Source organism: Vigna unguiculata, chromosome 8 (genome assembly GCF_037176805.1).
Source record: "Vigna unguiculata cultivar grain cowpea cultivar isolate G323 ecotype 2 chromosome 8, ASM3717680v1, whole genome shotgun sequence".
In the NCBI taxonomy this organism is placed as follows: Eukaryota; Viridiplantae; Streptophyta; class Magnoliopsida; order Fabales; family Fabaceae; genus Vigna; species Vigna unguiculata.
The window spans coordinates 32016331-32043077 of record NC_140799.1 but is presented as its reverse complement, the minus strand read 5'-3'; the positions used below and the strand labels follow the sequence as shown (position 1 = coordinate 32043077).

Below are 26747 nucleotides of genomic sequence, written 5' to 3'. Positions count from 1 at the left end.
TTTACTTTTCAGTTTAGAACTTTAATTTTTCACTGCATTATTTATTCATAGAATAAAATAAACAATCAAATACTCTCAACCATTTGAACTAGTAACTCATAACAAATTACATTCATTAAAACTTTACTTTTAAATGTTATTTTATAACTTTATAACGACTATTTTGTATGGATATCTTTCACTATTTTTATCTTTAACACATATTTTCATTATAATAAAAAAAATACAAACATATGATTTTTTTAAAATTGTTTCTTTACTTTTCAGTTTAGAACTTTAACTTTTAACTGCATTATTTATTCATGGAATAAAATAAACAATTAAATTATCAGTTACGAAGTACATGAAAAATAATTAATAAATATCTTTTTGAATTTTAAAAATTAAAAAAAATATATTAAATAATTTTTGAAAATTTTAAACTTTTAGCTGAGTGATAATAAACTATAATATACTTATGTGATATTTTTAATTGTCAAATATAATAAATTGTTATATAAAAAAGTAACTTTTACGATTGTAACCGTTAATAACTTTTTTTTTCTTTTCAAGTAATAATATCAACATTTAAATTTTTGTTGTTAAATATTATTTTTAACGATTATTTTAATTATAATAATTTTTAATCGTTAAAAATTTTAATCTTGGAAAATATAATCAAACATAAAATTTCACTTGTTCCTTATAGGAGAACGTTCTTTCTCCTTATTAATGGAAAGAAAGACAATTTATGTATCTATACGACAAATGAGAAAACGATAATATATAGTTTTTAATTATTTGTATTTGACAAATGAAAAAAGTACAATATATATACAAATGAAGTGACTCTAGTTTAAAATTATAACTTTTATATATCAATTATAAACATTATGTATCTTTTATACTTTTCTTTTTAAATTTATTAAACTTTATTTCAATCATTATTACTAATAAAATTTACATTAAAAAGGGAAATTAAACTAAGTCATTTACGATTGCAGACCATTTCAATTTGATCCGATTTTGACCGGTGAAGCATAGACCAAAATGAACCGAATTGGTCCTTTTTATTATCATATATTAAAGAAAAAATTATTTAACACAATTTAATGATTATTTAATAATTTTTACAAAGATAAAATAATTTTAATAAAAGTTAATTTTATATTTTTAAAACAAAAAAGTTAATAATAATAAAAGATATTAAGTGTAATGTAAGAACCGACTATTCCTAACGGTTTTCTATGAGGTTTTAGATGAATAAGTTTCGTCACGGGAAGAAAGCTATGTTGCATTTTTGTTTCTGGTTTATTACATAAAAATTCTCATTTATTCATTTATTTTTCTTTTGATTTTAGGAAAACCTTACGTCATCTAAACGCCACAACCATACGTCATCCCTAGTTATTTACGGCAGTCTAGCATTAATTGGTCTTCCATAATGCGTCCAAATTAAATGTATCAACTTAATAAAATATTAATAAAGCACGTTACTTCAACTGCAACATTTAAATTTAATATAAAAAAAATAATCTTCTTACGTATAAAAACAATATGAATTATTCTATTTCGATTATAATTATACATTTTATTTTAAAATCCGAATGCCAATGATTTTATTTATTTTTTAATAATATTAAAAATTTTAATAATCAACATTTGTATGTTCGCATTTCAACACTTCACTGATTGGGCTGAAATGCGAAAAAGAGCCGAAGAAAACATTATTTCATTTAAAAGAAGACAATAAAGAGAGAAAAGTCAGAGTTTATTGAATACAAATATATCCGTTCAAGAGTTAGAGAAAAAAATTAGAAAAAGAATATTTGTATTATGAGAAGACTAAAAAATAGTTATTTTATATATTTTTTAAACATAAAAAGTCCATTGAGAGACGTGTGCATATAATCTTTCATTTGTCATTTCTAAGAATTCATCATAATGAATTTTTGTTTCCTTCAAAACATTCGTATGTTTTAAAATAAAATTTTTCTTTCCATTAATAACATTTTTTTTTCCAAGAAAACAATTGAAAATGATGGTTTCTACTTTTTCTTTCTTTTTTTCATTGACTTAACGATAATGAAGAGATGTCAATTTTCTGAGTAGAAAATAAAATTGTTTAATTTCATTGAAGAATTTCTTATTATTTGACATCGTGGTTTCCAGTGTTTTACATAAAGTTCATTTAATGTTATCTCTCTCTCTACCCCTTATCTACTTCTTGCTATGCAAATTCAAGCAAAACAAAACGAAGAAAGCAAAGACCAGAAAAAAACATCAAGAAAAACCGAAGCTACAACCTCAGGCTTTCAGAAAATGAAAACGAATCTTTGCCCTGAAAGTGAAAGTGTCTCAGCCCAGAAGAAGAGAGAGCTAATGGAAGATCTTGTTAAGGGTCATGAAGCTGCTACTGAACTAAGACTTCTGCTTCAGAACCCCTTTGGAACTCAACCCTCTCTCTCTTCTTCTCATCACCTCATAGCCAAGGTCCTCAGATCTTTCACACAAGCTCTTACTATTATCAATTCTTCTCCTTTCGCACCTGTTTCCGGCCAAAATGGGCCGTCTGTGCCCCGTTCCGGCAACCGTCCAAGATCTGGAGATTGCAGTGAGAAGAGATCCAAAAACGGTGGGAGAGGTCGCTACAACAGAAGGTTAACATGTCATATTTTCTCACCAATCTCTCTCTCTCTCTCTCTCTCTCTCTATATATATATATATAAAGTATATGTTTTCTTACAGTGTCAAAGGTTTTATTGTTCAGTTACTGGCACAAGAAGCCTTCTCTGATTGCTTATTAGGATAATCACTGGTAGATTTGATGAATTGGGAGGTGTACGAATGTACGGACATAGTGTATGTTATGGTTGACATGTCTGAACTTTTTGGTTTATGAAACAAGTTGAGGATTTTAGGTTATGTAGTTGTATATATATAGATACAAGAATTTCTGCAGAATTAATATTCCTATATGTTCATGGTAGGTTCAGATCCAAAAGGGTTTCTTGTAATTTCTGAGGGATGAACTTTACAGTGTTGATAGTATGATGTGCAGAAATGTATATATATATATATATATATATATATATATATATATATATGTATGTATGTGTGTGTATTTGATATTAACTAATTCATGAATGAATTGGAGCTGTGCAGAAAGAGTGTACTCACATGGACTGAGCTATCTTACAATACTGATGACAATCATGCATGGAGGAAGTATGGACAAAAGAAAATTCTGAATTCTGAATTCCCTAGGTATATATTTTTTAATCATTCTTTGGTGTTAAATTATGTTGAAATTTTTTAGAAATTTAAAAACAATTTAATAAAATTTAATGATGTATGTATATCTTCATCAAAATTTAATAAAAGTTATTTTTCCATCAACTCAATTATTATTATTATTATTATCTTATTCAAAACTCTTCTACATAATTTACCGTTTTCTATATATTTAATATATATTATTATACATACCGAGTAAACTTGTCTATCTCTCTTAAAGTTCTAAATTCTAATAGTTGATGTAGATATAATATCCCATTATTTTGAAATAGTTTCCTAGTATATATCATATCAATCCTAAAATTTTCTTAACCAATGGCTAATACCAATCCTTCTTCATCTATTCTTCAACATGTTTTTAAGGGAGAAAACTGTGATTACTTAAATATTAATTAAAATGAATACATTTTTTTGATATTTCTACATCAACAACCGCAAGGAAAATAAGTAGAAAGATCCGAGGGTGATATATATCTTCTACAGCAAGGAGTGGTGGATGCTACAACTTTTCTAAGAATAAGGGATGTAACAAGTGCTAAAGAGGCCTCGAGCACCACAAGACTTTTGAGGAAATGTAAATATACACACTATTAAATTTCAAACCCTAAGACACGAGTTGGAGTTATTATATATGAAGGAATCTCAAATCACTAAAGATTATTATTATTATAAAAAAAATTTAAAAAAAAGTCAATCAAATAAAGGTATATGTGAGAAAAATATTCTATACAAGAAATTTATCAAGATAATTCTAAATTCTAATCTTCATAAATATGATATAATTGCAACTATATACAACAAATCAAATATTTGACTTCTTTGTGGATGACAAAACTAATAGGCTCTATTGACGTATATGTGAGAAAAATTGAAAATATGTAGTAATAACTCGATGGAGATATTTCTAGAAATAAAGAAAGCTCTAACAGTTTCTCTAAGTTCAATCAAGATAATTATTGTCCATGTGACATCTTCAAGAAGTTAAGACAACCAAAAAAAGATAGTTAATATTGCATAAAGTTACCATGTTAACAATACAAGAAATTTAGACATTGCAACTAAAATAACTATAAAACAAATTTCATTAAAGAGCATGAACATCGTCTTTTTTATATGCTACTTGAGAATTTAGTGATAAAATTAGTGCAAATTGGTACTTGAATAGTGGGTAGAGTAATTACATGGTCAAAGACAAGAGCATCTTCAGGGATACTGATGACTTTGTCAAAGTGAAAAATCGATTGAAAAACAATATTGATGTGGTGAAAACAAAGATAGTTGTGAGATTCATAAAATATTTCTAACCTATTTCTAATCTTAAAGGAAATATCTTGAGCATTGGCCAAATGATGCTGAAAAGATATACTCTTCACTTCAAAGAAGATACTTGTTGAATCTATGACAACAAAAGACGAGATATTAATGAATTTAAAATGGACAAAAGAAATTGAAGTTTCCTTGTAAACTTCACACTTCACATATACTATTGGTATTGTCATGAAAGTCCAAACTGATATTCTTTTAAATCAATAGAACGTGAAAGGAGGAAAATTGTCATTTTTTAAAGAAAAATAATGAAGCCTTTAAATGATGTTTCATTGGAAAGCAACATAGATTACCATTTTCACTTGACAAATCAAGAAGAACAAATTGAAGTTAATTCACAAAAACATTAGAAAATAATGAAGATTGTGAAAGACTCCTCCTAGGAAAGTAATAAATTATCATTTTTAACTAACAAAGCATGGAGAACAAAACAATTGTTGAAGTTAATCCACCCAAGCATTAGAAAATAATGAAGCTTATGAAGGAAGTCTCCTACAAAAAAAACATAAATTATCATTTTCAACTAACAATAAGCATGGAGAACAAAACAACTATTTGAGTTAATCCACATCACATCTATGGACCGATGAAGGCATCATTATTAAATAATATGAATTATCTTTTCTATTGATGATTTGTCTGGAATAATGAGTTTATTTCATTAAAGAAAAGAATAAAAAATCTTTAGGATATTCAAGAAGAAGTTCAAGAAATGACAAAAGAAAATACACCTCTTTTACCTACACAAGAACTAGATTCTTCCCTAGAGCCTACTTTAGGACAAGTTTATACTATATATATATATATATATATATATATATATATATATATATATATATATATATATATATATATTGACATGCAATGTTTTGAATTTGAATGATACAAAGAAGTAGTAAAGCAGGAAGTTAGGACTAAGACAATGAAGAAAGAATTAAAATGATGGAAAGGAATAAACTTCATGTAACACCTTTCATTGGAGTCATATTATGATCACTAATGTAGATAAGCCCTTTTACATTAGTTAAAAAACCTTTTCTATGGTGGTTCCAGAACTGGCATAAATACAGGCAATATAGAAAGTTTTTACTTTTTATATCGATTGTTCCAAAATTGGTATAACTTCTCTCATTTAGGATTTCTTCTTCTCTGTTACACCATCATTGTTGTCGTCACGTTCGCACTCGTACTTGGTCGTTGTTGTCATCACACACTCACCATCACTTATGGTTCACTCTATTCAATCCCTTCTTTGCTTCTTCCTCTCAACTATGTCGAGCCACCACCCACTACTCTTCGTTGCCAGTCTCGTCGGTCTCATTATCCTTTAATTTCATCAAATGGAAAAACCAAACAAGATTTCGCCTGATATTACATCTCCATGACTTGAACAAGACCACCGCTAGAAATGAGAGTTTGAATGTTTGGGTTGTTTGTGCTAGAGCTTTTTGAGAGAGTTTGGAGAAGATTAAGAAGAAAATAGTTTGAAGAACACAGCGTCGAGAATAGCATTTTCCACCCTCCTACTTTCTATATTAGTTCTAGGTCTAATATAGAAAGTCTTCTAATTTATTAAAAAAATGTCACCACTCAAACTTTCTATGTCGAGTCTAGATACAACTAGTATAGAAAGTCTTCTAGTTTATTACAAAAATCTCACCGCTCAAACTTTCTATGTCATGTATAGGTACAACCGGTATATAAAGTTTTCTAATTTATTACGAATATGTCACTACATCCACTTTTTATGCCGATTCTAGTGATGACCGACTTAAAAAATCTAACCATAGTTACAACTTTACCATTACGCCACTTATTATGTCGAGTGCATAACCAACATAATAAGTCGTCATAAAAATCTATTTTTGTATAACTCATCTTACTAAGCATTTAACATTTATAAGTAATTTCTATATGCATATTTATGTTTACAATTCTCTTGAATAAAAGTTTTCAAAAAAATTTTATAAATGTCATATTGTCTAGAGGATCATATAAATAAGATATACGTATATAAAAGTATCTACAAAAAGAAATAACTCTTAGCCTCCTCATTGTCGAATACCCTCACTTGCACTATCGTATGCTTCTATGTAACACACGATCATAACATATGGAAACCATAATAAAAAATTAGGGCAACCTAGCATATTTTAAATAAAGTATCATTTCTAAAATAACACATGTTAAGACCTTATATGTTTTCACACCTCATTCATCAACCACACCAAATCATTTAAGAAATCATATATAAATAAATACTGACAACATATTCTACTTTCGAAAGACTCATGTGTTGAATTAGACACTAGGATCCTACACCTATCACACGACCTCTCAGTAGATTATGGTCAAAGTATTGTTTCTTCAGAACCTTACATTTTAGGAACTAAGTCATTATCATATGTCATGGTAAATTCCTATACCATCTGCAAAAGTACATGGTCATTTTTTGTACTGCCCCCTAAGAATATAGGAACCTCCATCACCTCTTACTACCTAAATATCTTCTTTTATATAAGTTCAATAATTAGTAGAGTTAGGATAATATTTGTCCTAGTCCTTATTCAATATACACCCTATAATCATACAAACATGTCATTTCCTCCTTGGAAACATTACTCATATGTCATGCACAAATTAATCAACAACCTCAGTACGACCTCTTGCTCTACTCAGTCCCACAAATCCCGCACACATATATCCATATATACATCTATATTTTTAGTAGATTGTGGCCTTTCCCTAGCTCTACTTAGCTCCACACATTTTTCACTCATTACATCTCATAATAAAAGTTCCAAAATTTTATAAAGATTTTCCTCTTCCTTACCCAACGAGCATATATACTCACCAATGAAAGTATTGTTTGGTGAGTGTATCATCCAATGAATTCATACCTCACTCAATGAGCATGCCACCCTGAGCTCTCTAGATTTCTAAAAAATTATTCTTCGCTTAACAATGATATTACTTACCCAGCAACCCAAACCCTTGGGAGCCACATTCATTAGGCTTATGCAGTGAGTCTGACTCACCTAGTGAGTGTATCATTTGAAGCTCTCTTCGGAAATTAATCCTTACTACTACCGCTCAGTAGTTGGTGGCTCGTCCAACAAGTACATTGTTTGACTAGTATCGTCGACTTTATTTAGAAAAAAAAACTAATAAGTTTATCAATTTGGTATTATTAACATCTACTTAGGTTTATCTCTCTTTAACCTTTCAATGAATATCGTCTAGTTCTAAAATAAGTTACCTTAGGCCAACTAATTCTAAAGTCACTCATCCTATCGTTTAGACTACTGTCTATAACTTTCTCTGCACAATTGCATAAACTCTTTAACTATATCAACTTATCCCTTTGGTTTATTTAGGTGTTTATATTAATTTTTTATTCTAAATAACATACATTCTATTTAAAATTTGCCTTCAATAAAATCATTTGTTTTGGACGATACATTTCAAAGGTGCAAACTCGCTCAACAAATTAAACATCCCATAAATAAGATTTTAACAAAAAGCTTTCAACCATATTGAATAATTGGATTCATCAAATCAACCACAAACAACAAACAATCAACTCTCATCACAAACATGCAATTCCCATAACAAAAAATCAGTCAACCTCACAATTAAAAATAACATAGTTACCTTCCCTTACTCAAACTTGAGCTCTTTCTCTATCAAGATCCACAAACTCTCACTCTCACAATGTTCTATCTATACAAAGAAAATCTCAAATCAATTATCTGAACACATAATATTGATCAGTGACATGTAGAGATTCATCTTGAACCCATAAGAATCACATGCAAGCAAGTTTTCAAACAAACACAAGCATATCACTAAGTTGACTCAAGAAAAAGGTAGTGGATGAACTTACCCTAATTCAAACTTTATTTGGATAAGATGTTTGTTTTCTACACCAAGACTCATATGGTTCACTCTGATCTTCAAACATATAAATAAATTAATGCAGAAATCTAGAGAGAATACAAAGAAAGAGAAGAGGAGTATACTTATAGAGATATTAACTTTTATAAAATCAAATTCGATTAGTTAGTTTTCAATATATATCTCAAGCTTTTCAATAATAAAATACTTAACCACAGTCTATTAAATTTGTCTAGTCATATTATATACTCTACACTTGAGAACTTGTACATTGTTTGCAACAAAAAGGCATCATTGAACTTAAATGGTTTACACAACAAAACTAATACAAATAGCACAATACACAAGAATAAAGGATAGATGCAACGATTAAGGATTGATTACAATGAAATACTTACTAAAGTTAAGTAAATTCAACTCAAGTTGGAAGACACTACCTAGAGTCAAGTTCAAACAATTATGATATATGTTGAAGTTTTTAAATTTGCTTAAAAGAGCAAAGTTAAATTATGATGCAAATTTTTAGAAAGTTCAAGAAAATAAAATTCCTCAAAAGTATTAAAACTAACAATTTCTACTTGTGATAACAATCTAGAAAAGTAATCAAAAGGTGTATTGTGTGTAGTATAATCTCTAAGAGCATAGAATAGAATTCTTTATCAATGCTAAGTGATGCCTCTTGCCCCATCCCTTTTTTATATATATGTATGATGGCATACATCAAGTCAATCACTACCTTGTTTAAAACTCTTTTACATTAACTATACCATCTCCAAAGTGTATCTTCTATAACCTATATTTACTATATTGCTATACACACCACTACACTTATCTATATATCTCTCTTTAACTTATATTATAACCTTTCAATTTTTATTCCCAATGGAGATATATAATTTTGGGAAATATATATATCTGTAAACATTATTATTTACACGTAGTAATTAAGTTGCATCATTTGTAAATGCCATTTTGTTTACTTAGTAGATGTATTAATTCATTTGTTCCCTTACATCTCAGAAAAGTGCTGATAGATTTTTATACAAAACTTACATTGTAGAAATTTACTTTACTAAGCTAATCTCTGTAAATTGTTCATTCCGGAGTGACTTATTCATTTCAAAAGTAGAAACTACAGTAACATGTGTCTGAGTGGAAGACCTAGTACAAAAAACTAACTTACATATATAGAAAGTTATTATTCTAATGCGACTATAAGAACCTAATACGAGTCCTTAATTCCTTAATTCCTTATGTTCTCACCCATAAAACTTACTAACATACTCAGCAATCGGAAAATTGCTGTAGTTGAAAAAACTAAATTCTATGTAAAACTTCACATCGATCATTGGTTCCAACAGAAACCCTAACACATCTAGACCAATATTCTGTTATGTTTTTTTTTTTTCTGGATATTACATTACTTTATACCTTGTAAGTTACACAGATCCTTTTGGTAAATCAAACTCACATTGTTGTTATAATATAACATGTTGTAGGAGTTACTTCAGGTGCAGTCATAGGTATGATAAAGGTTGCAAAGCAACGAAACAAGTGCAGAGGGATGAACAGTATCCTCAGATGTATCAAACTACTTACATTGGCTCTCACACATGCAATGAAATCTCTGAGGTTGTAACAAACTCAACCACAGATTCTTCCACTTATTGGGAATCTTATCTTCTGAATTCTGATCATGACTCTGATCATGTGCATGAAACCCTAGTTTGCTCACCAAAAATGTAAAACAAGATTTTCCCAAAGAAAGTAAGACATTGGAGCCAAGCCTGGTGTCAGATTTTGAAGGATTTTGAACCATTCATGGCCACCATTGTGCCCTAGGGAAGAACTCAGACAACAATGCAGGCATCTCTTCATTTTGGTTTCACTTTGACCAACTGTATTAATAAGTTTCTTCATATAAATACTTTAAAACAAAAGAAGAAGAATCAAATAAATTTATTTCTAAATCAAAATTTTATGTAAATCAATCCCATCCTTCGTTTCAAAAAAAAATTATATATATGGTAATTTAGGTTTGTGAAGAAATTGTTAGTTATTTTTTTTTATAGCTTTCTATTTCTAAAAAAAAAGTATTCAAACCCTAGTGTTGGTTTCCTAAAATCTCACTTTTTTACAATAATAAAGGTTATTTACTTTGATGTTTATGTGTCAACAATTTTTTTTTTTATACACTAGTGCAGATTTGGGATTTTACCTCGCCTTATAGGCCTCGGTTATGGCGGAACCGAAGCCTATAAGGAGGCGGTGGCAATTTTGAAATTAAAGGGAACTTATAGGCCTCGGTTCAGTCAAAAACCGGTGCCAAATGCATCTTTAGGCCTCGGTTCTTAAGAAACCGGTGCCAAAGAGGGCTGATAGGCCTCGGTTAAGAAGACCCGAAGCCAAAAGGTTGAACTATAGGCTTCGGTTGGGAGAAGCCGGTGCCAAAGAGGGGTGATAGGCCTCGGGTGTTAGGAAACCGAGGCCAAAGAGTGGTTATATGCCTCGGTTCTGCGTGGAACCGAGGCCATATCGTTTAATTAGGGCTCAAAAACAGAACCCCTTCTTCCTCGCGCGCGCAGCTGCCATTTCTCTCCTCTGCAAATTCCGGCGACCACCACGCGAGCCTCCTGCCACCACGCGAGCCTCCTGCCACCACCACGCGAGCCTCCACGCGAGCCTCCACCAGCCACCGCAGTCTCGTCGCGCCTCCAGCCACCACCACGCGAGCCTCCACCAGCCACCGCAGTCTCGTCGCGCCTCCAGCCACCACCACGCGAACCTCCACGCGAGCCTCCACCAGCCACCGCAGTCTCGTCGTGCCGCTGTCTCGTCCCTCTCTCTGTCTCTTTGCAAGTGTTCCGGCGTCCCTCTACCACCACGCGAACACTTTCGTTGTTTTGCCGCAATTGTCGCGCTGCGGTTTTCTTTAAGGTAAATTTCGAACGCGTTTTTGTTTGATTTTCTGTTTTTGTGTATGTTAATTTTAAATTTTAGTTATTGTGAGTGTTAATTTGGATTGAGATAGAAATTGTTTGGAGTGTTTTGATTAATTTTGTGAAAGGATTGAGTCTCAATTTAAGAGCACTGTGTGTTCAGACGTAGAGCATTAAGTCTGAATTTAATTTAAGAGAATCGTAAAAACACTATAATTAAATAGGTAATATATGATGTTAAGGAAATTGTTGTTTTTGCTTTTATTTGTTACTTATGACTTTCTCTTGTGTTTTTTGTTATCTCTTGTAGCTTTCGAACGCGTTGAATTGCATCATCTTCCAGTGTCATCTGCTCTTTTTACGCGCTCCCAGGTTCCTAATTCTAATATTTTCCTACGATGCCAATCTGTTGTTTGCTTTATATATTTTATTAATTATTTGTTAAAACATGTTGTTTGTTTTTCTTATATGTGAGTTAGCCTTAGTTTCCCGTTTGAGATTCAATACGTAAATTATGTATTGTCCCCGAGTTTTCATTTTGAAAAAATTACATTTTTTTAAAATTAGATATAAGGGGATACAATACTAATAATTTAAATGTATTGAATCTTGAATTGTCCGATTGGACAGTTTAAGAAGATTAATCACTTTCTAGTAATTTATTAGTGCATATATATTTAAAATACATATCTTAAAATTCATGAATATTTGTCAATTGTGTTTTGTATTGATCTTCGGGTGCATATTTGATTGTGGTTTATAATCACTTTCATTTCGTGTATCCTGAAGGCCAATGCGAAATGCTGGCAAAATTTCGTGAAATTTAAGATATGTATTTTAAAAGTAATATGTACCAATAAAATAAGGAAAGTGAATCTTCTTAAATGGGATAGGGTCACACCTTGATTACGACGTGAGCATTGATTCAAAGATTACTGAAATTGTTCACGCAATTTCAGTATGGATCGAGATTGGATTAGTTTACCACGTATTAGCGCTGAGTATGAGAATGGAGTAGAAGAATTTATAAAATTTGCGCAACGTTATGAGGGGAGAAGTGATGATGAGGTGAAGTTCAGATGTCCGTGTGTCAACTGTTTGAATGGAAGAAAATTGAATGCAACTCAAGTTAGGGAACATCTTATTTGTGATGGTTTCCTTAAAAGTTATACAATATGGACATGGCACGGCGAATTAATACACATTCCAACTGTTTCTCGATCTGAATATCTTGCCAATTCCTCCATGAAAGAGCGACGAGAAGAGCGACGGGAAGAGCGATGTGAAGAGCGATGTGAAGAGCGAGTAGAAGAAGACAATATAGAGGACATGATACGGGATGTTGGCGCAGAAGCTTTTGCACAAGCGCATGTGTATGAGACGATGTCTGTTGATGCGGAAACTCCGCTGTATGTTGGTTCAACTAAGTTCACGCGATTATCAGCGGTTTTAAGACTTATGAATTTGAAAGCGACCAATGGTTGGACAGATAAAAGCTTCACAGAATTGCTCGTGCTCTTGAATGAAATTCTTCCCAAAGGAAATACTCTACCCACTCGAAACTATGATGCCAAGAAAATTCTTTGTCCGATGGGTATGGAGTATAAAAGGATACACGCATGTCCTAATGATTGCATATTATACAGAAAAGAATTTGAAGATTTGAAAAAATGTCCAAAGTGTGGGTCATCACGGTACAAGCAGAAAAGAAACAGTGAAGATAATGGTCAAATAGAGAAGGAAGGATCTGCTTTGAAAGTAGTCTGGTACCTTCCAATCGTGCCTAGACTTAAGCGTTTGTTTGCAAATCCTAAAGACGCTAAAAACCTTAGATGGCATGCAACTGAGAGAAGATGTGACGGACTCCTTCGTCATCCAGCTGATTCAATGCAATGGAAAAATATTGATCAGGAATTTCCCAAGTTCGGTGAAGAATGTAGAAATATTCGTTTTGGCTTAGCTACCGATGGAATGAATCCATTTGGTAATTTAAGTACAAATCACAGTTGTTGGCCTGTTATATTATTCATTTACAACTTATCTCCTGGACTCTGCATGAAGAGAAAATACATGATGTTGTCTATGATGATATCTGGTCCAAAGCAGCCTGGAAATGACATAGATGTATATCTCAATCCTCTAGTTGAAGACTTGAAGGTGTTGTGGGTTGATGGTGTTGAAGTATTTGATGCTGTTGCTTCTGAAACTTTCATGATGCATGCAATGTTATTTTGCACCATTAATGACTTTCCAGCTTATGGTAATTTGTCAGGGTACAGTGTCAAGGGTCATAAAGCATGTCCTATATGTGAAGAAAACACTGCATCTCATCAATTGAAAAATGGAAGGAAGACCGTGTATCTGCGCCATCGAAGGTTTTTACAAGCTAATCATCCTTATCGAAGGTTAAAGAAAGCATTCAATGGACATCAAGAGAATGACAAAGCACCAACTCCATTAACTGGCATTGAAATTCATGAAAAAGTTAATAAAGTACACCATGTATTTGGTAAAACGTCCAAGAAGTCATCTGCATCGAGCCCTTGGAAGAAAAAATCAATATTCTTTGACCTTCCATATTGGTCGAAGTTAGAAGTTAGGCATTGCATAGATGTCATGCATGTAGAGAAGAATGTGTGTGATAGCTTGATTGGTACACTACTCAACATTCAGGGAAAGACAAAAGATGGAGTAAATGCTCGTTTGGATTTGGTTGAAATGAAGATCCGAGAAGACTTGGCACCAAGGGAGGTTGGTAGGCACACTTATTTGCCCCCTGCATGTTACACTATGTCCAGACAAGAGAAGATAAGTTTTTGCTTATGTTTAAAGAGTGTCAAGGTACCTCAAGGATACTCTTCAAATATTCAGAGTTTAGTGTCCATGCAAGACTTGAAGCTTGTTGGCCTCAAGTCTCACGATTGCCACATCTTAATGCAACAATTGTTACCTGTAGCTATTCGTGGAATTTTACCCAAAAATGTTAGACAAACTATAACGCGTTTGTGTGCATTCTTCTCTTCAATTTGTAGCAAAGTCATTGATCCTTTAAAGTTAGATGAACTTCAAGCCGAAATTGTTATCATCTTGTGTCAGCTAGAGATGTTTTTCCCTCCATCATTTTTTGACATCATGGTACATTTACTTGTTCATGTGGTGAGAGAAATCAAGTTTTGTGGACTAGTATACTTAAGATGGATGTATCCCATTGAACGTTACATGAAGATTTTGAAAGGGTATGTGAAAAATCAATATCGTCCAGAAGCTTCAATGATCGAAAGATATATTGCTGAAGAAAGTGTCGAGTTCTGTTCAGATTACATGGCAAAAGCAAAACCGATAGGAGTTCCTCACAGATCATGGTTGAACAGGTGTTCTATAAGTAACAGCATACGAGGTGTGAGTGTGGTTACCAAAAATCGCGAAGAGTTGATGCAAGCACACATATACATTTTGAACAACACAAATGAGGTAATGCCTTACTTATCTGCACACAAAGTCATTGTGAAAGAGAACAATCCAAGACAATCAGAGAAATGGCATTTGATGGAACATAATAGAACATTCATGCCTTGGTTTAAATCTGAGGTTTTGAAAGATGCGCAATGCTCTGAGACTTTGATGTGGTTAGCAAATGGGTTGAAATTTGATGTCATCTGTTGTACAGGTTATGAAATCAATAATTGCACATTCTATACAAAGTGTCTTGATGATAAAAGCACAGTACAAAATAGTGGAGTCAGTCTTGAAGCCGAGTCGCTACAATTTTCTACATCTAAAGATCAAAATCCCGTAGTAGGATCAATGACATACTATGGTGTAATACAAGAGATATGGGAGGTTGATTATACCATGTTTACTATTCCACTGTTCAAATGTAAGTGGATTGACAATAAGAGTGGTGTCAAAATAGATGAATCAGGAATGACTCTAGTGGATTTTCGAAAGGTGGGTTATCGAGACGAGCCATTTATCATGGCACAACAAGCATCTCAGGTTTTCTATGTTAAAGATCCTGCGTCTGAACATTGGTTTGTCGCTCTTCATGGAAAAAAACAAATTGATCCTAATGAAGAGAATATGAGTGATCTTAATATTGCTGTCACCCATCCATTTAGAAGAACGACAAATATTGATGAAATCCATCTAGTTGATGATGTACATGCAATTCGAGAAGATCACAATGAAGGAATATACATATGACCAATCAATAACTTTATGTATGAATTTCATATTCTTGTTAACATTTAGGTGTTTTGTTAAATAATGTTTTATATATTAATTTGTCAGTTGCTTATTAATGTTTTTTTATGTTTTCATTTCACAGATACATGGCTGAACATACTTCATCAGAGGATGAAGCACCTACTAAGAGACCCACTAGAGGAGCCACTAGGTTGAGAGAGGTCTTAATTAGAAGAGCTAAAGGTCAGAAAACACATGTTGATATTAACGTCGACACTGGTGAACCTAGTGGTCGTTCTGGGGACGTCTTCAAAAGCTATTTAGGAATGTTGGCACGAGAGAGAATATCAATCCTTACGCCATCTTTTGATCATGTCACTGAAGTTGATCGGGAAATGATATGGCAAGATTTATTGGTAACTAATATTAATGTTATTAAAGTTATACTTTGACTTTGTTGATAATATGATAAATATTGTTGATGACATTTTCTATATTGCAGCTAACATTTGATATTCCAAATGTGCCGACTTTAAGACAAAAATGTTTGTCATCGGTGGCTGAGAAATTTCGTGGTTTTAAGACCAAGTTGACGTCAAGGTATGTCTTTGGACACAAAAAGAATGAAAATCCATTGTTGAATTACACTTGGATTGATGAAGACACATGGCGTCAGTTTCTTGAGCTTCGGACATCTGAGGGATGGCAGGTATGTTTATTTGAAATCATGAATAGCACAATTGATAATTATGCAAAATTTTAACTAATTCATAAAATGGGTTTTATATGTTACATGTCAAGAGGAAAAAGGCTCAAAGCATAAGTGCTCAAAATACAAACCCGCACATATTATCTCGTGGTGGGTATAGAAAACTTGAAGAGAAGATAATGACAGAAAAGAAAAAATCTAGGCCCCCACCTTCTGAGGGTGAAGATACTGAGCCTCCTTCACCACCATCACGTCATCAGAAGTGGAAGTTAGCCCGTTTACGCTCATCAGGCAACTACACTTCTGACTCTGCACGAGAAATCTCTGAGAAAATTGTAAGATACAATTTTTATCTAAATTGCTCGTTCATGTTTTATATTGTATTTTGATTTATAAATGTTTTTGTTACCTTGTAGGATTCGTTGGTTGAGCAGACCTCCCAAGGAGGATTCATTCCAGAAGGTCGTCATGACATACTTGCTGCTGTAATTGGACGACCTGAGCACCCTGGACGTGTGCGTGGTGTTGGATCAGGAGTCGGCATACGCCAATTTTTTGGTTCCTCCTCTCGTCAGTCTTCATGCAGTCATGGTGCTGATTATGAACAAAGACTAAAGGAAATGATCACGGCGCAAGTGAGAGAAGAACTAATGCGCCAATTTGAGCATTATGGCATTCGTTCGCCAGTGGATCATCCGCCAGAACTAGACCCATTTGTGCCTCCCACGGGTAAATTTGTTTTCTATAAGTTATGAATTGAATAAATGATATTTAATAAAGTAATTGAATAACATTAATAAATCGTTGGCTCTAACAGGTAGAAGCGGAAAGGGGAGTTGTTCAGCTCCACCCGGGGATGACATGGATGACACTCATCCATGTCAGCTATATATTTGGGATGGTACAGAGAAGACACTAGTGGCTCGTGGAAAAGTATTTGAGGCAGCCACAGTTCTTCATGGCATGGAGTTATCAGAGGATGAGGTGAAGGTCACGGTAGAGGAGGTTCTCATGCCGCATGCTTTAGTTCCTGTGCCAACAGATGAGGTGTATACTGTGGCACAGGCATTCCAGTGTTTCCTTGCCTGGCCTAGAGATTTGGTTGATACTGACCCCCCGGTACAGACTCTTAAACCCACAAATATACTACATTTTTAAGTTTACATGTTTATTATATTCAAACTTAAATTATATTCCATTTTAACTGAAATTGCATCAATATAGGAAAAACCTCAATCAAAGAAGATTCTTCTCTCTTTGGATGATCCTCTTGGTGCATTGCTCCAACTTGCAGAAATCATAGCAGATAAGCCGATGCAGGTTCCTTGGGATGCTAACATTTTTGGGAGAGATCTTGACATCCCACTTTACTTGCATTCCCAAGATGTCTTGGAGCTTGCACGAGGACAAGAAGAACTCAATATTACCATTATTCAATTATGGATGATGTAAGTCTTTTAGTCATTATATATAGTTATTTGATATATTTATGTATTTACTTATATCAAATCAATTTTTGGTTTAGGTATCTGTCTGGTGTCACTGAAACTATGGGGCTGAATGATGTATATGGGTTTATAGACCCCCAACTCACCCATGAAGGCAACAAGTTTGATGACATTCAAGCATATGTGACCAAATGCTTTCAACGTGGAAAAGAAATTTATTTTGTCCCTTATCTTGCTGGGTAAGTAATTTTTGTTAACTTATGAATATAATAAGTCATTTTAATTCATAACAATGAATTTATTTTCTTATCAGGCGTCATTGGCAGTTACTTGTGGTTTCCCTAAGGGAGAACCTTGTTGTGTGGTTTTGCTCTTTGCATCGCCCTCCCCCCAACCATCTTAGACAAGTGATAGATTGGTAAGAACCTCAATATCAATCTTATGAATATGACATGTTATATAAAAATATCCTAACTTATTCCCTATATCATAGTTCAATTGCTGCACATAACATGTTGTTAGGGAGATCAACGGCTAAGGCAAAAGGTCTTGTATGGTGTTCTCTCCAGGTTTGATATTTCTATCCATATCTTCATGATTGTTTGCTTGATTTTCTTCATTAATTAATTGTAACGTTGTTAATATAATGTAGTGTAATAGACAAACCGGCTCATATGAGTGTGGTTACTATATAATGCAATGGATGACAACCACTGTGCGTGCTCGTATTACAACAAATTGGGAAACGGTAATATATATTTGAATTAAAATGAATACTTTGCAATATTTCCTTTTTATATACTAACTTAACTTAATCTATTATTTTGTAGACATTCAAGAGTCCTGCAGCAATTCCCGCAAAGTCCATCAAGTTTGGTAGGATAGCATGTGCCAAATATATAATTGAAATGTACAATACTATTGATTAGAACATGTATCTTGATTGTAAATGATTTGTAATTGTCTTTTAAATGAATTTGAATTGTGGATGTGTTTTAAACTATTTTGTTCTGGTCTATTCTGGTCTGTGCTGGGTGCTGAACAAAATTTGCAGGTTTAAATGTGGGAATAACACCAAAACAGAAACTGCATTGAAAAAAAAAACAGAGTATTAGGCCTCGGTTCATACCAGAACCGAAGCAAAAAGGGTGCTTTTGGCCTCGGGTGAAGCCAAAACCGAGGCCAAAAGAGTATCGAATTAAAAAAAAAAAAAAAACACATATGGCCTCGGGTGGAACAAAAACCGAGGCCAAAAACAGCCCCTATGGCCTCGGTTGCAGCAAAAACCGAGGCCAAAAGGGTTCTCAAATTTTAAAAAAAAAAGAAAAAAGGCCCATATGGCCTCGGGTGCAGTGAAAACCGAGGCAGAAGCTCCCTCTATGGCTTCGGTTCTTAACCGAGGCCAAAAGCTATGACCTTTTGGCCTCGCCCCAATATGCTTCGGTTCCCGAACCGGTGCAGAATATTAAAAACAACCGCTGCCAAATGTGCCCTAGGGAAGAACTCAGACAACAATGCAGGCATCTCTTCATTTTGGTTTCACTTTGACCAACTGTATTAATAAGTTTCTTCATATAAATACTTTAAAACAAAAGAAGAAGAATCAAATAAATTTATTTCTAAATCAAAATTTTATGTAAATCAATCCCATCCTTCGTTTCAAAAAAAAATTATATATATGGTAATTTAGGTTTGTGAAGAAATTGTTAGTTATTTTTTTTTATAGCTTTCTATTTCTAAAAAAAAAGTATTCAAACCCTAGTGTTGGTTTCCTAAAATCTCACTTTTTTACAATAATAAAGGTTATTTACTTTGATGTTTCTGTGTCAACAATTTTTTTTTTTATAGTACCATTTATTTTTCTTCTGGTATAATTTTCGGGTAAAAAAAATATTTAGCACTGCATAATATAAGTAGAAATAGGGTTGTAAAATTCAGCCTGAAACATCGTTGAATTCTTAAGAAAGACCCTTTGGGAAATTCTTTCTATTTGAAATTGATTCAATGCCGTTTGTTTTAGGGCACGCAGTTAGTGGTGTTTAGCATTTCACTTTTGTTTCTTGCTTTCAATTATTGAGATGGAATGAGTGTGAGCCATAGAATTCTGTGAGAACATGAATATTAAGAGTAGAAGATAGACTTGGTCAGTTTTTGGAATTTCAACTTTCAGATCCTTTTCATTACACCACCATTGACCTTGTCTCTTTAGTTCAATGAAATTAAGGTTACAAGCAGCGACAAAAATAAGAACATGACACAGAAAATTATAAGGGACAATCTTTTGTCACATGAAGGAACAAACACGCGTATAGAAAACTAGACATAACCATATCTTTAACTGTTACTAACTTAACCCTGTCTTTACGTCACAAAAATGACTGTTGTTTAAAAAAAAAAATTAACTGTCATGGAATTATTATTATTATTATTGTATATGACTATTTCTTAATTTTAGATTTATTACTTTCTAAACTAATACACGTTTTATGAAGAATTTTTATTAGTTGTGTATGAATTAAAGTCCATGAGTTTGACTAGTTATATTTTTCTAGTATTGAAAATTATAAAGCATGTTCTTTAATTTTCGCGACGGAGTACAAGTCAACATTATTATTCGATGTAAAACACAAATGAAAATTATATATAAAAAATATTTTTAAAATTCGAAAAGATATATTTAAGAACAATTGTGAAGTTGGTTGGAAAGAGCCATGAAGATAGACCTGGCCTTGGGTCTTTCTGTGCCACTCGTAGTTCCAGCTGTTTTTTTTTTCTTTAGCACTTTGTTTAATTTGAAATAATAATCAAATATATATATATATATATATATATTCATTTTTATTTATGAAAATTTATTAGGTTAGTAACAATTATAATATTGAGTGTGATGTTATGTTTATGTTATTCTCTGCTAAAAAAATTGATTTTTTATCTTGATGGCGATTAATGACTTTGTATATAATTGTAACAATATCCATAATTATTCTTTAGGTGAGTTAATTTTGTAGCTTATGCCAATGATTTAAATATTCTACGTGAAATTTTCAGAATGTTGTGAAAGCAACTAAAATAAATGATTAATATACTTTTGTAAGTATTCAAGTTACCTTTGTTAATACTTAAGACATTAATTTTTATTAATTTATCCTGTTTAAACTTTTTTTTTTCAAAAATATAAGTGACCATGGTAATGCCATTTACTTCAATTGTAAATTTTATGAATTAACTTTATTTACTTTCAAACAGATTTTATAAACAAGTTTACGCAATGAAAATAAAATCTATATTATATCACTTTTCATCTAAACTAGAAAATCAAATCTTTCTGTATTAATTAACTTAAAATAATAACTGTCTGCGTAAAATTTACGATGAGTTTGTTTACTTAGCACAAGAATACTTACTCTTTTTTTAGATGTTTGTTTATTTTTTTAAGAAAATAAATAAATAATTTACATATGGCAATTAATTCATTGCCAGAGAAGTACAAGTAGTTTATTCTTCCTTATCTAACCTACAGAAATTTCATTTATATGTATTTGTATAATCGTCTCTCATATTCAAAAAATCTTAAACATATAAGATAAATTTTATTGGATTTAATAAGAAAAATATACACTCTAACGTCTAATGCAAAATTTTTAACAATTACTCTTTTTTAATTTTGGCAGTGATTTTAAGGACTAACATAAGATAATGAAAAAAATTGGATATAAAATAACAATTAAAAAGGTAAAAACATTGTTTCTTAAATACTCATCCTTATCCAATGCAATAAAAGCTAAATATTATTAATTTCTCACTACCATCTATTGGTTTGTACAATTATTGGGTTTTGTTTAGAGAAAAAAAGGACACCGCAGTGACGTCATCCTATCTCACTGTCAAACGTCATTGCTTACTGAAGATTGCAGTCCAGTCAACATCTGTAATATCTTCAATACCTCGTTTCATCTTGATCATGCATCAAATTATAATATATCTTCTCATACGAAAAATAATAAAAATATATTACGTGAAATACAATATTTAAATCTAATTTATTTATAATAATGAAATCTCAAAAAGTTTTGAATATATTTATCTGTTTAAGTATTTTTATTTTTATATACAAATAAAAACACATAAGTTTAGACGTATGTCTATATCCATTTTTAAGTATTTTTATTTTTATTAAAATTATTATTAAAATAAAAAAAAATTTTACTAAATTTATAAAAAGTAATTTATAATAATAAAATAAAATTAATAGTAAAATGTATACATATAAAAAAAGTTACCAAACTATTACCAAAAGTTATTTTATTAATTAATAATTATAAATATACTATATTACACTAATAAAAAAAGACAAGTTATATTGAATTTAGTTTGTGTATTATTAATGGGAGTTTTGTTTAGTTAATTTTTACTAACATAAAATGCAACTCTATATTTTTTATGTAAATAATATTATGGAGGTAAAATGATTGTTTTAATCACAATGATAACACCATCGAAATGGGAAACGCGTAAAAGAACGAGGACACTAAACTGATTTATAAAAATACAAATATACAATATTAATTAAGGTTAAATATAATTTTAGTTAATGTAAAATTATTATTTAAAATTTTAAAATATTATTTTAAAAATAATGGATATAATTTTTTAATTTCATCTTGTTAAATCTTTTTTTATGAGTTAAATTATTTTTAAGACTAATATTTAAATTAGAATATGTCAAATTGTGTACATGATAAAAAAATATAACATAATTTAATTATTATTCATTTATTTTTAAAGTTAAAAATCAAGTTATATCAAATATTTAAACAAGAACGAATTACATTTTTACACTAAAATTTAGCGATTATATTGATTAGATTAACTCAGATCATCAAATATCGTGTTTTATAAATTAAAATAATTAAAGTATAATATTATTTAAAAACATAATCGACCTTAGTATTTACCTGCTAATTTCTTATATGACTTAAATAATAAACTATAGAGATGTCGCTTTTATCCATAGAATATAAAGTTGTTTATTTCAGATAAGATTATCTGGTATCAGGTTCCGAACTGAGAACTGTTAATGAAGTTATGCTTATAATCCCAATTAATTTTACATAACACGTGCTTAAACTTTCTATCTTTAAAATGAAAGTTAACAAAATTACACTATACGAAGATTAATTATGAACCGCCATAATTTTTTTTAAAGACAACAACAAAATCAAATTTTAAAAAATCTTGCTAATAATATTATCAGGACTGTATTTGAATTAGATAATGCTTTTCATAGAATTATGTTAATTCAGTACGTGTGAGTTATTGTAAACATTTGTTTATTTTTTATTTACACAAAAATCAATTTTCTGAGAATAATCACTACGGATAATCAATTCAATAATTTTGATACAACTTTTCATTTAGTCTGTATTTATTATTAAATAATTTTAAATAAAAATAAAAAAATTTAATAAAAATATAAACGTATAAAAAATCAAATTATATTATTTATTATTTTATAAAATAAACATTTATATTTTAAAATGAAAGTTAAAAATTAATTCTTATAAATGTTCAAAGACGCCATCCAATTAAAAGACAAAATAATTGTCGTCTCCAAGGGTTCCAAATCGATGATGGATATGTAATAGAAACAGATAATCGATAAGAAATAAATAATTGGAGACTGCAATTAAATCCTCACCGTTCATTCACTCTTTTTAAATTCATATCTTATAATATCTTTTAAAATATATTCTCAAACACATTACTTTTCATTCCAAAAAAAATTATCTAAATGGAAGAGTGAATTTTTTTCTAATAAAATTATTTTAAAAATAGTATATTTATATTATTGGTAAGGCTTAATTGAAATTTAAGTATCTCGTTGAAAGTCAAATATAATTTAAAACTTCTTTGTATGTATAAAAGGTTAAGAACACTATTCTCAGTTTCAGAAAGTTGATTCATTTTGTTTCTCACAACTATTTCCTTTTCTTCTCCTTCCTCCATAGCCTCTTCCAAATCTAGACCAAAAGAAACAATTAAAGCAACAGAGAAATTCAAAGAAAAACCAAGAGATAGATACTGAAAATGAATAACATGTTTTATTCTGAATCCCAGAGTGTCTCAGAAAAGAAGAAGAGAGAGATAATGGAAGAAATTATTAAGGGTGAAAAAGCTGCTATTGAGCTGAAGATTCTGCTTCAGAAACCCTCTGAGAGTGAACCTTTGCTCTCTTATCACCAACTCGTGGCCAGTGTCCTCTCATCTTTCACACAATCTCTTTCTATTATTTACTCTTCTTCTTCTTCAGAACCCAGTTCAGCAGATGGGGTGCCTCATCGGAATCTTCTGAATCCCACCGGATATATCTCGCCGGAGACCGGTTCCGGCAATGATCCAACGTCTGGACATTGCAGTGAGAAGAGATCCCAAAAGGGTGGGAGAGGTCGCTACATTAGACGGTTAACTTCTTCACATTTTCTCTTTCTCGATCACCATACGCTGCTTTTCTTAATCACACCGACACATATGTTTTGTAGTTCAAACAACAAACCCTTCTTTGGTCTCACAAATTTGGTTAAGGTTTGAGGATTTGGGAAGTGTACGAAACACATAGAGAGTGTGTCATGTTTAACGTTCATTAAAGTTTTAAGAATAGAAGTTGGATTTTCCTAGGTTATAACTTATACATATATATGTTGGATTTGATGATTTTGTTATATATATATATATATATATATATATATATATATATATATATATATATTTTACATGATGATTTCTGTTAGTTGAGGGTCAGATCCAAGAGGGTTAATATATATAACTCCTTGCTATTTTTCAAACATGCATTTTACAGATTCTATGTTATGTTCTCTTTTCTTTATACATATATCTAAAACATGTTTTATATTCTTTATATTAACACATGTTGTGTTCTGGTTTGTTGTTGTTGTTGTGTAGCAAGGGTGCACCGACAAAGACTACACTGTCTTGCACCACTGATGATAAGTATGCATGGAGGAAGTATGGACAAAAGGGAATCCAGAATTATAAATATCCTAGGTATATTGTATATCGTTTTTTCTTTATGATCTTATTTTTATATTTTATTCCAAAACACGATCATCTTTATATACCTTTCTTTGGTGTCTTTCAAGTTGAATATAAACAAATAATTTTGTATAATTCTGTATATAGGAGTTACTTCAGGTGCAGTTACAAACATGATCAAGGTTGTAACGCGACCAAACAGGTGCAGCTGGAACAAGAAAACCCACGTATGTATCGAATTACGTACATCGATCTTCACACATGCAATGATATTCCTAAGGTTACACACAAAACCGTAGATTCTTCCACTGGGGAATCGTCTCTTCTGCATTCTGATCGTGGCTCCAATGAAATGGATCATCTCATTAGCTCACCAAACTTAGCTATGAAACCAGAGTTTCCCAGAGAAACTCACACATCAAGTGATCTTCATGATCACAGGTTATTAGAGTCTAGCATGTGGTTAGAATATTGGAAGGAATCTGAACCATTCAACTCTACCATAATGCCCTTAACGAAGGCATCTGATAACAGTGCAGAAAATGCGTATTCATGTGCAGACATTCAAAATCTGGACATGGATTTTGGTGGGGTGGCATCTGTTCTTTTGGACTCTCACTTTCACTTCGATGAAGATCTGTTCTTTTAGTAATATTGTTCTTGGTTTCCAGTGCTTTGTTGTTGGGATGGAGATTGTTGTATATGTAAACATTTTTCTTAATAGCATCATAATAATTGTCATTGGAGAAGAATACATATAATAATATAGTTGATCAATTTGTTCCTCCAATAATACTCCATCTTCTATACGTTCTACTGAACATTATTTGTAATATTTTAATTTCACGTATTAAGGCTGGCTGAATTATTACAAATCAGATATTAAGTGAAAACAAGGTGACACTAAGCTCTTAACTAAATTGCTTCACACAGACTATACATCACACAGGTTGCTCTGCACAACCATCCCTAACAAAATTCATCTTGAATTCTTAAATGTCACATGCAAAACCAAAACACTTCACACACAGTATATTTCTTAAAAGACCAAAAAGAATAATAAAAAATAAATATATTTTGTTTAATATTTTTATGAGAAAAGATTGTACACCTCTTCGTCCTGAATCCACTCTGATAGTCAAACATACCAGAAAAGAGAGAAAGCAAAAAAAAAAATTTTAAAAGTTTTTATTACGAAATGAAACTTTAGTTAATGTCAAATATATTTATAGTTCAATTATAAATAAAATAATCGAGTTTTATCATTAAAACCATTTACTATTCTTAAATTATTTTTTAGTTCTTAAATTATTCATTCAATTTAAAATATAAAATAATTTACAAAGAATCATCTACAAAATAGAAATTTTTTTTTTTTTATTAAGTGTTTCATAAGTATGTAAAATTTTCCGTTTTAAGAAGTGTGAAGTTGGGTGGAAAGAGAAATTAATGTAGAGCCTATAGTCTCCGTCTTCTTTTGGTCTTTGGTCTTTGTTTTATTTTTTTCTTCCTTCCTTCTTTCTTTCCACGTTTTTTTTTTTGTCTTCAATAATAAGACTTTTTTTTATTTATTTTTTTACTCATAATATCGTTAAAGTATCAAAATGTTTTATTGATTATAAACTAAAAAAATCATAAAATATAATTTTAGATAATACGTTTTTGTAAAAAAATATAATTGTTCTTTTTCTTAAAATTAAATTGTACCTTAAAATATACCTTCTGAGCACAAACAGATGGACTCATAGTTATTGTATGAGGGATAATAAAAGTAAATATAATATATTTATTTGATTTTTTCAATAAACATGTTTATAAATTATAAGATTTATCTAATAAATTGTACAACACTATTTAATAAATTCTAAATAAAATGGAAATTTCTAATATGTTATATCTCTCTCTGGAATCAGTGTA

The 26747-nt window shown here is 31.1% G+C and overlaps 3 protein-coding genes and 1 pseudogene across 4 annotated transcripts; all 4 read left to right on the top strand.

Annotated features, from left to right (window-relative positions):
• Nucleotides 1-2154: 2154 nt before the first annotated feature.
• LOC114194045 (putative WRKY transcription factor 70) lies at nucleotides 2155-10387 on the top strand (annotated as a pseudogene). Its single transcript, XR_014984012.1, has 3 exons — nucleotides 2155-2639; nucleotides 3145-3246; nucleotides 9999-10387. The product of XR_014984012.1 is annotated as a putative WRKY transcription factor 70 (transcript).
• A 151-nt stretch (nucleotides 10388-10538) lies between these two features.
• LOC146884405 (uncharacterized) lies at nucleotides 10539-19427 on the top strand. The gene is made up of 13 exons (XM_085665323.1): nucleotides 10539-11436; nucleotides 11749-11810; nucleotides 15766-16039; nucleotides 16126-16332; nucleotides 16425-16667; nucleotides 16749-17061; nucleotides 17150-17451; nucleotides 17557-17780; nucleotides 17858-18019; nucleotides 18094-18198; nucleotides 18274-18349; nucleotides 18433-18528; nucleotides 18611-19427. Exons 3-13 carry the CDS (start codon nucleotides 15770-15772, stop codon nucleotides 18707-18709), a joined length of 2097 nt encoding a protein of 698 aa, XP_085521449.1. The 5' UTR covers nucleotides 10539-11436; nucleotides 11749-11810; nucleotides 15766-15769; the 3' UTR covers nucleotides 18710-19427.
• Nucleotides 12242-15650, top strand: LOC146884406 (uncharacterized). Its single transcript, XM_085665209.1, has one exon. The coding sequence runs from the start codon at nucleotides 12399-12401 to the stop codon at nucleotides 15639-15641; it is 3243 nt and encodes a 1080-aa protein (XP_085521335.1). The 5' UTR covers nucleotides 12242-12398; the 3' UTR covers nucleotides 15642-15650.
• A 4294-nt stretch (nucleotides 19428-23721) lies between the features above and the next one.
• On the top strand, nucleotides 23722-25651 carry LOC114194097 (WRKY DNA-binding transcription factor 70-like). The gene is made up of 3 exons (XM_028084153.2): nucleotides 23722-24241; nucleotides 24741-24842; nucleotides 24978-25651. Exons 1-3 carry the CDS (start codon nucleotides 23868-23870, stop codon nucleotides 25477-25479), a joined length of 978 nt encoding a protein of 325 aa, XP_027939954.1. The 5' UTR covers nucleotides 23722-23867; the 3' UTR covers nucleotides 25480-25651.
• Nucleotides 25652-26747: the final 1096 nt, after the last annotated feature.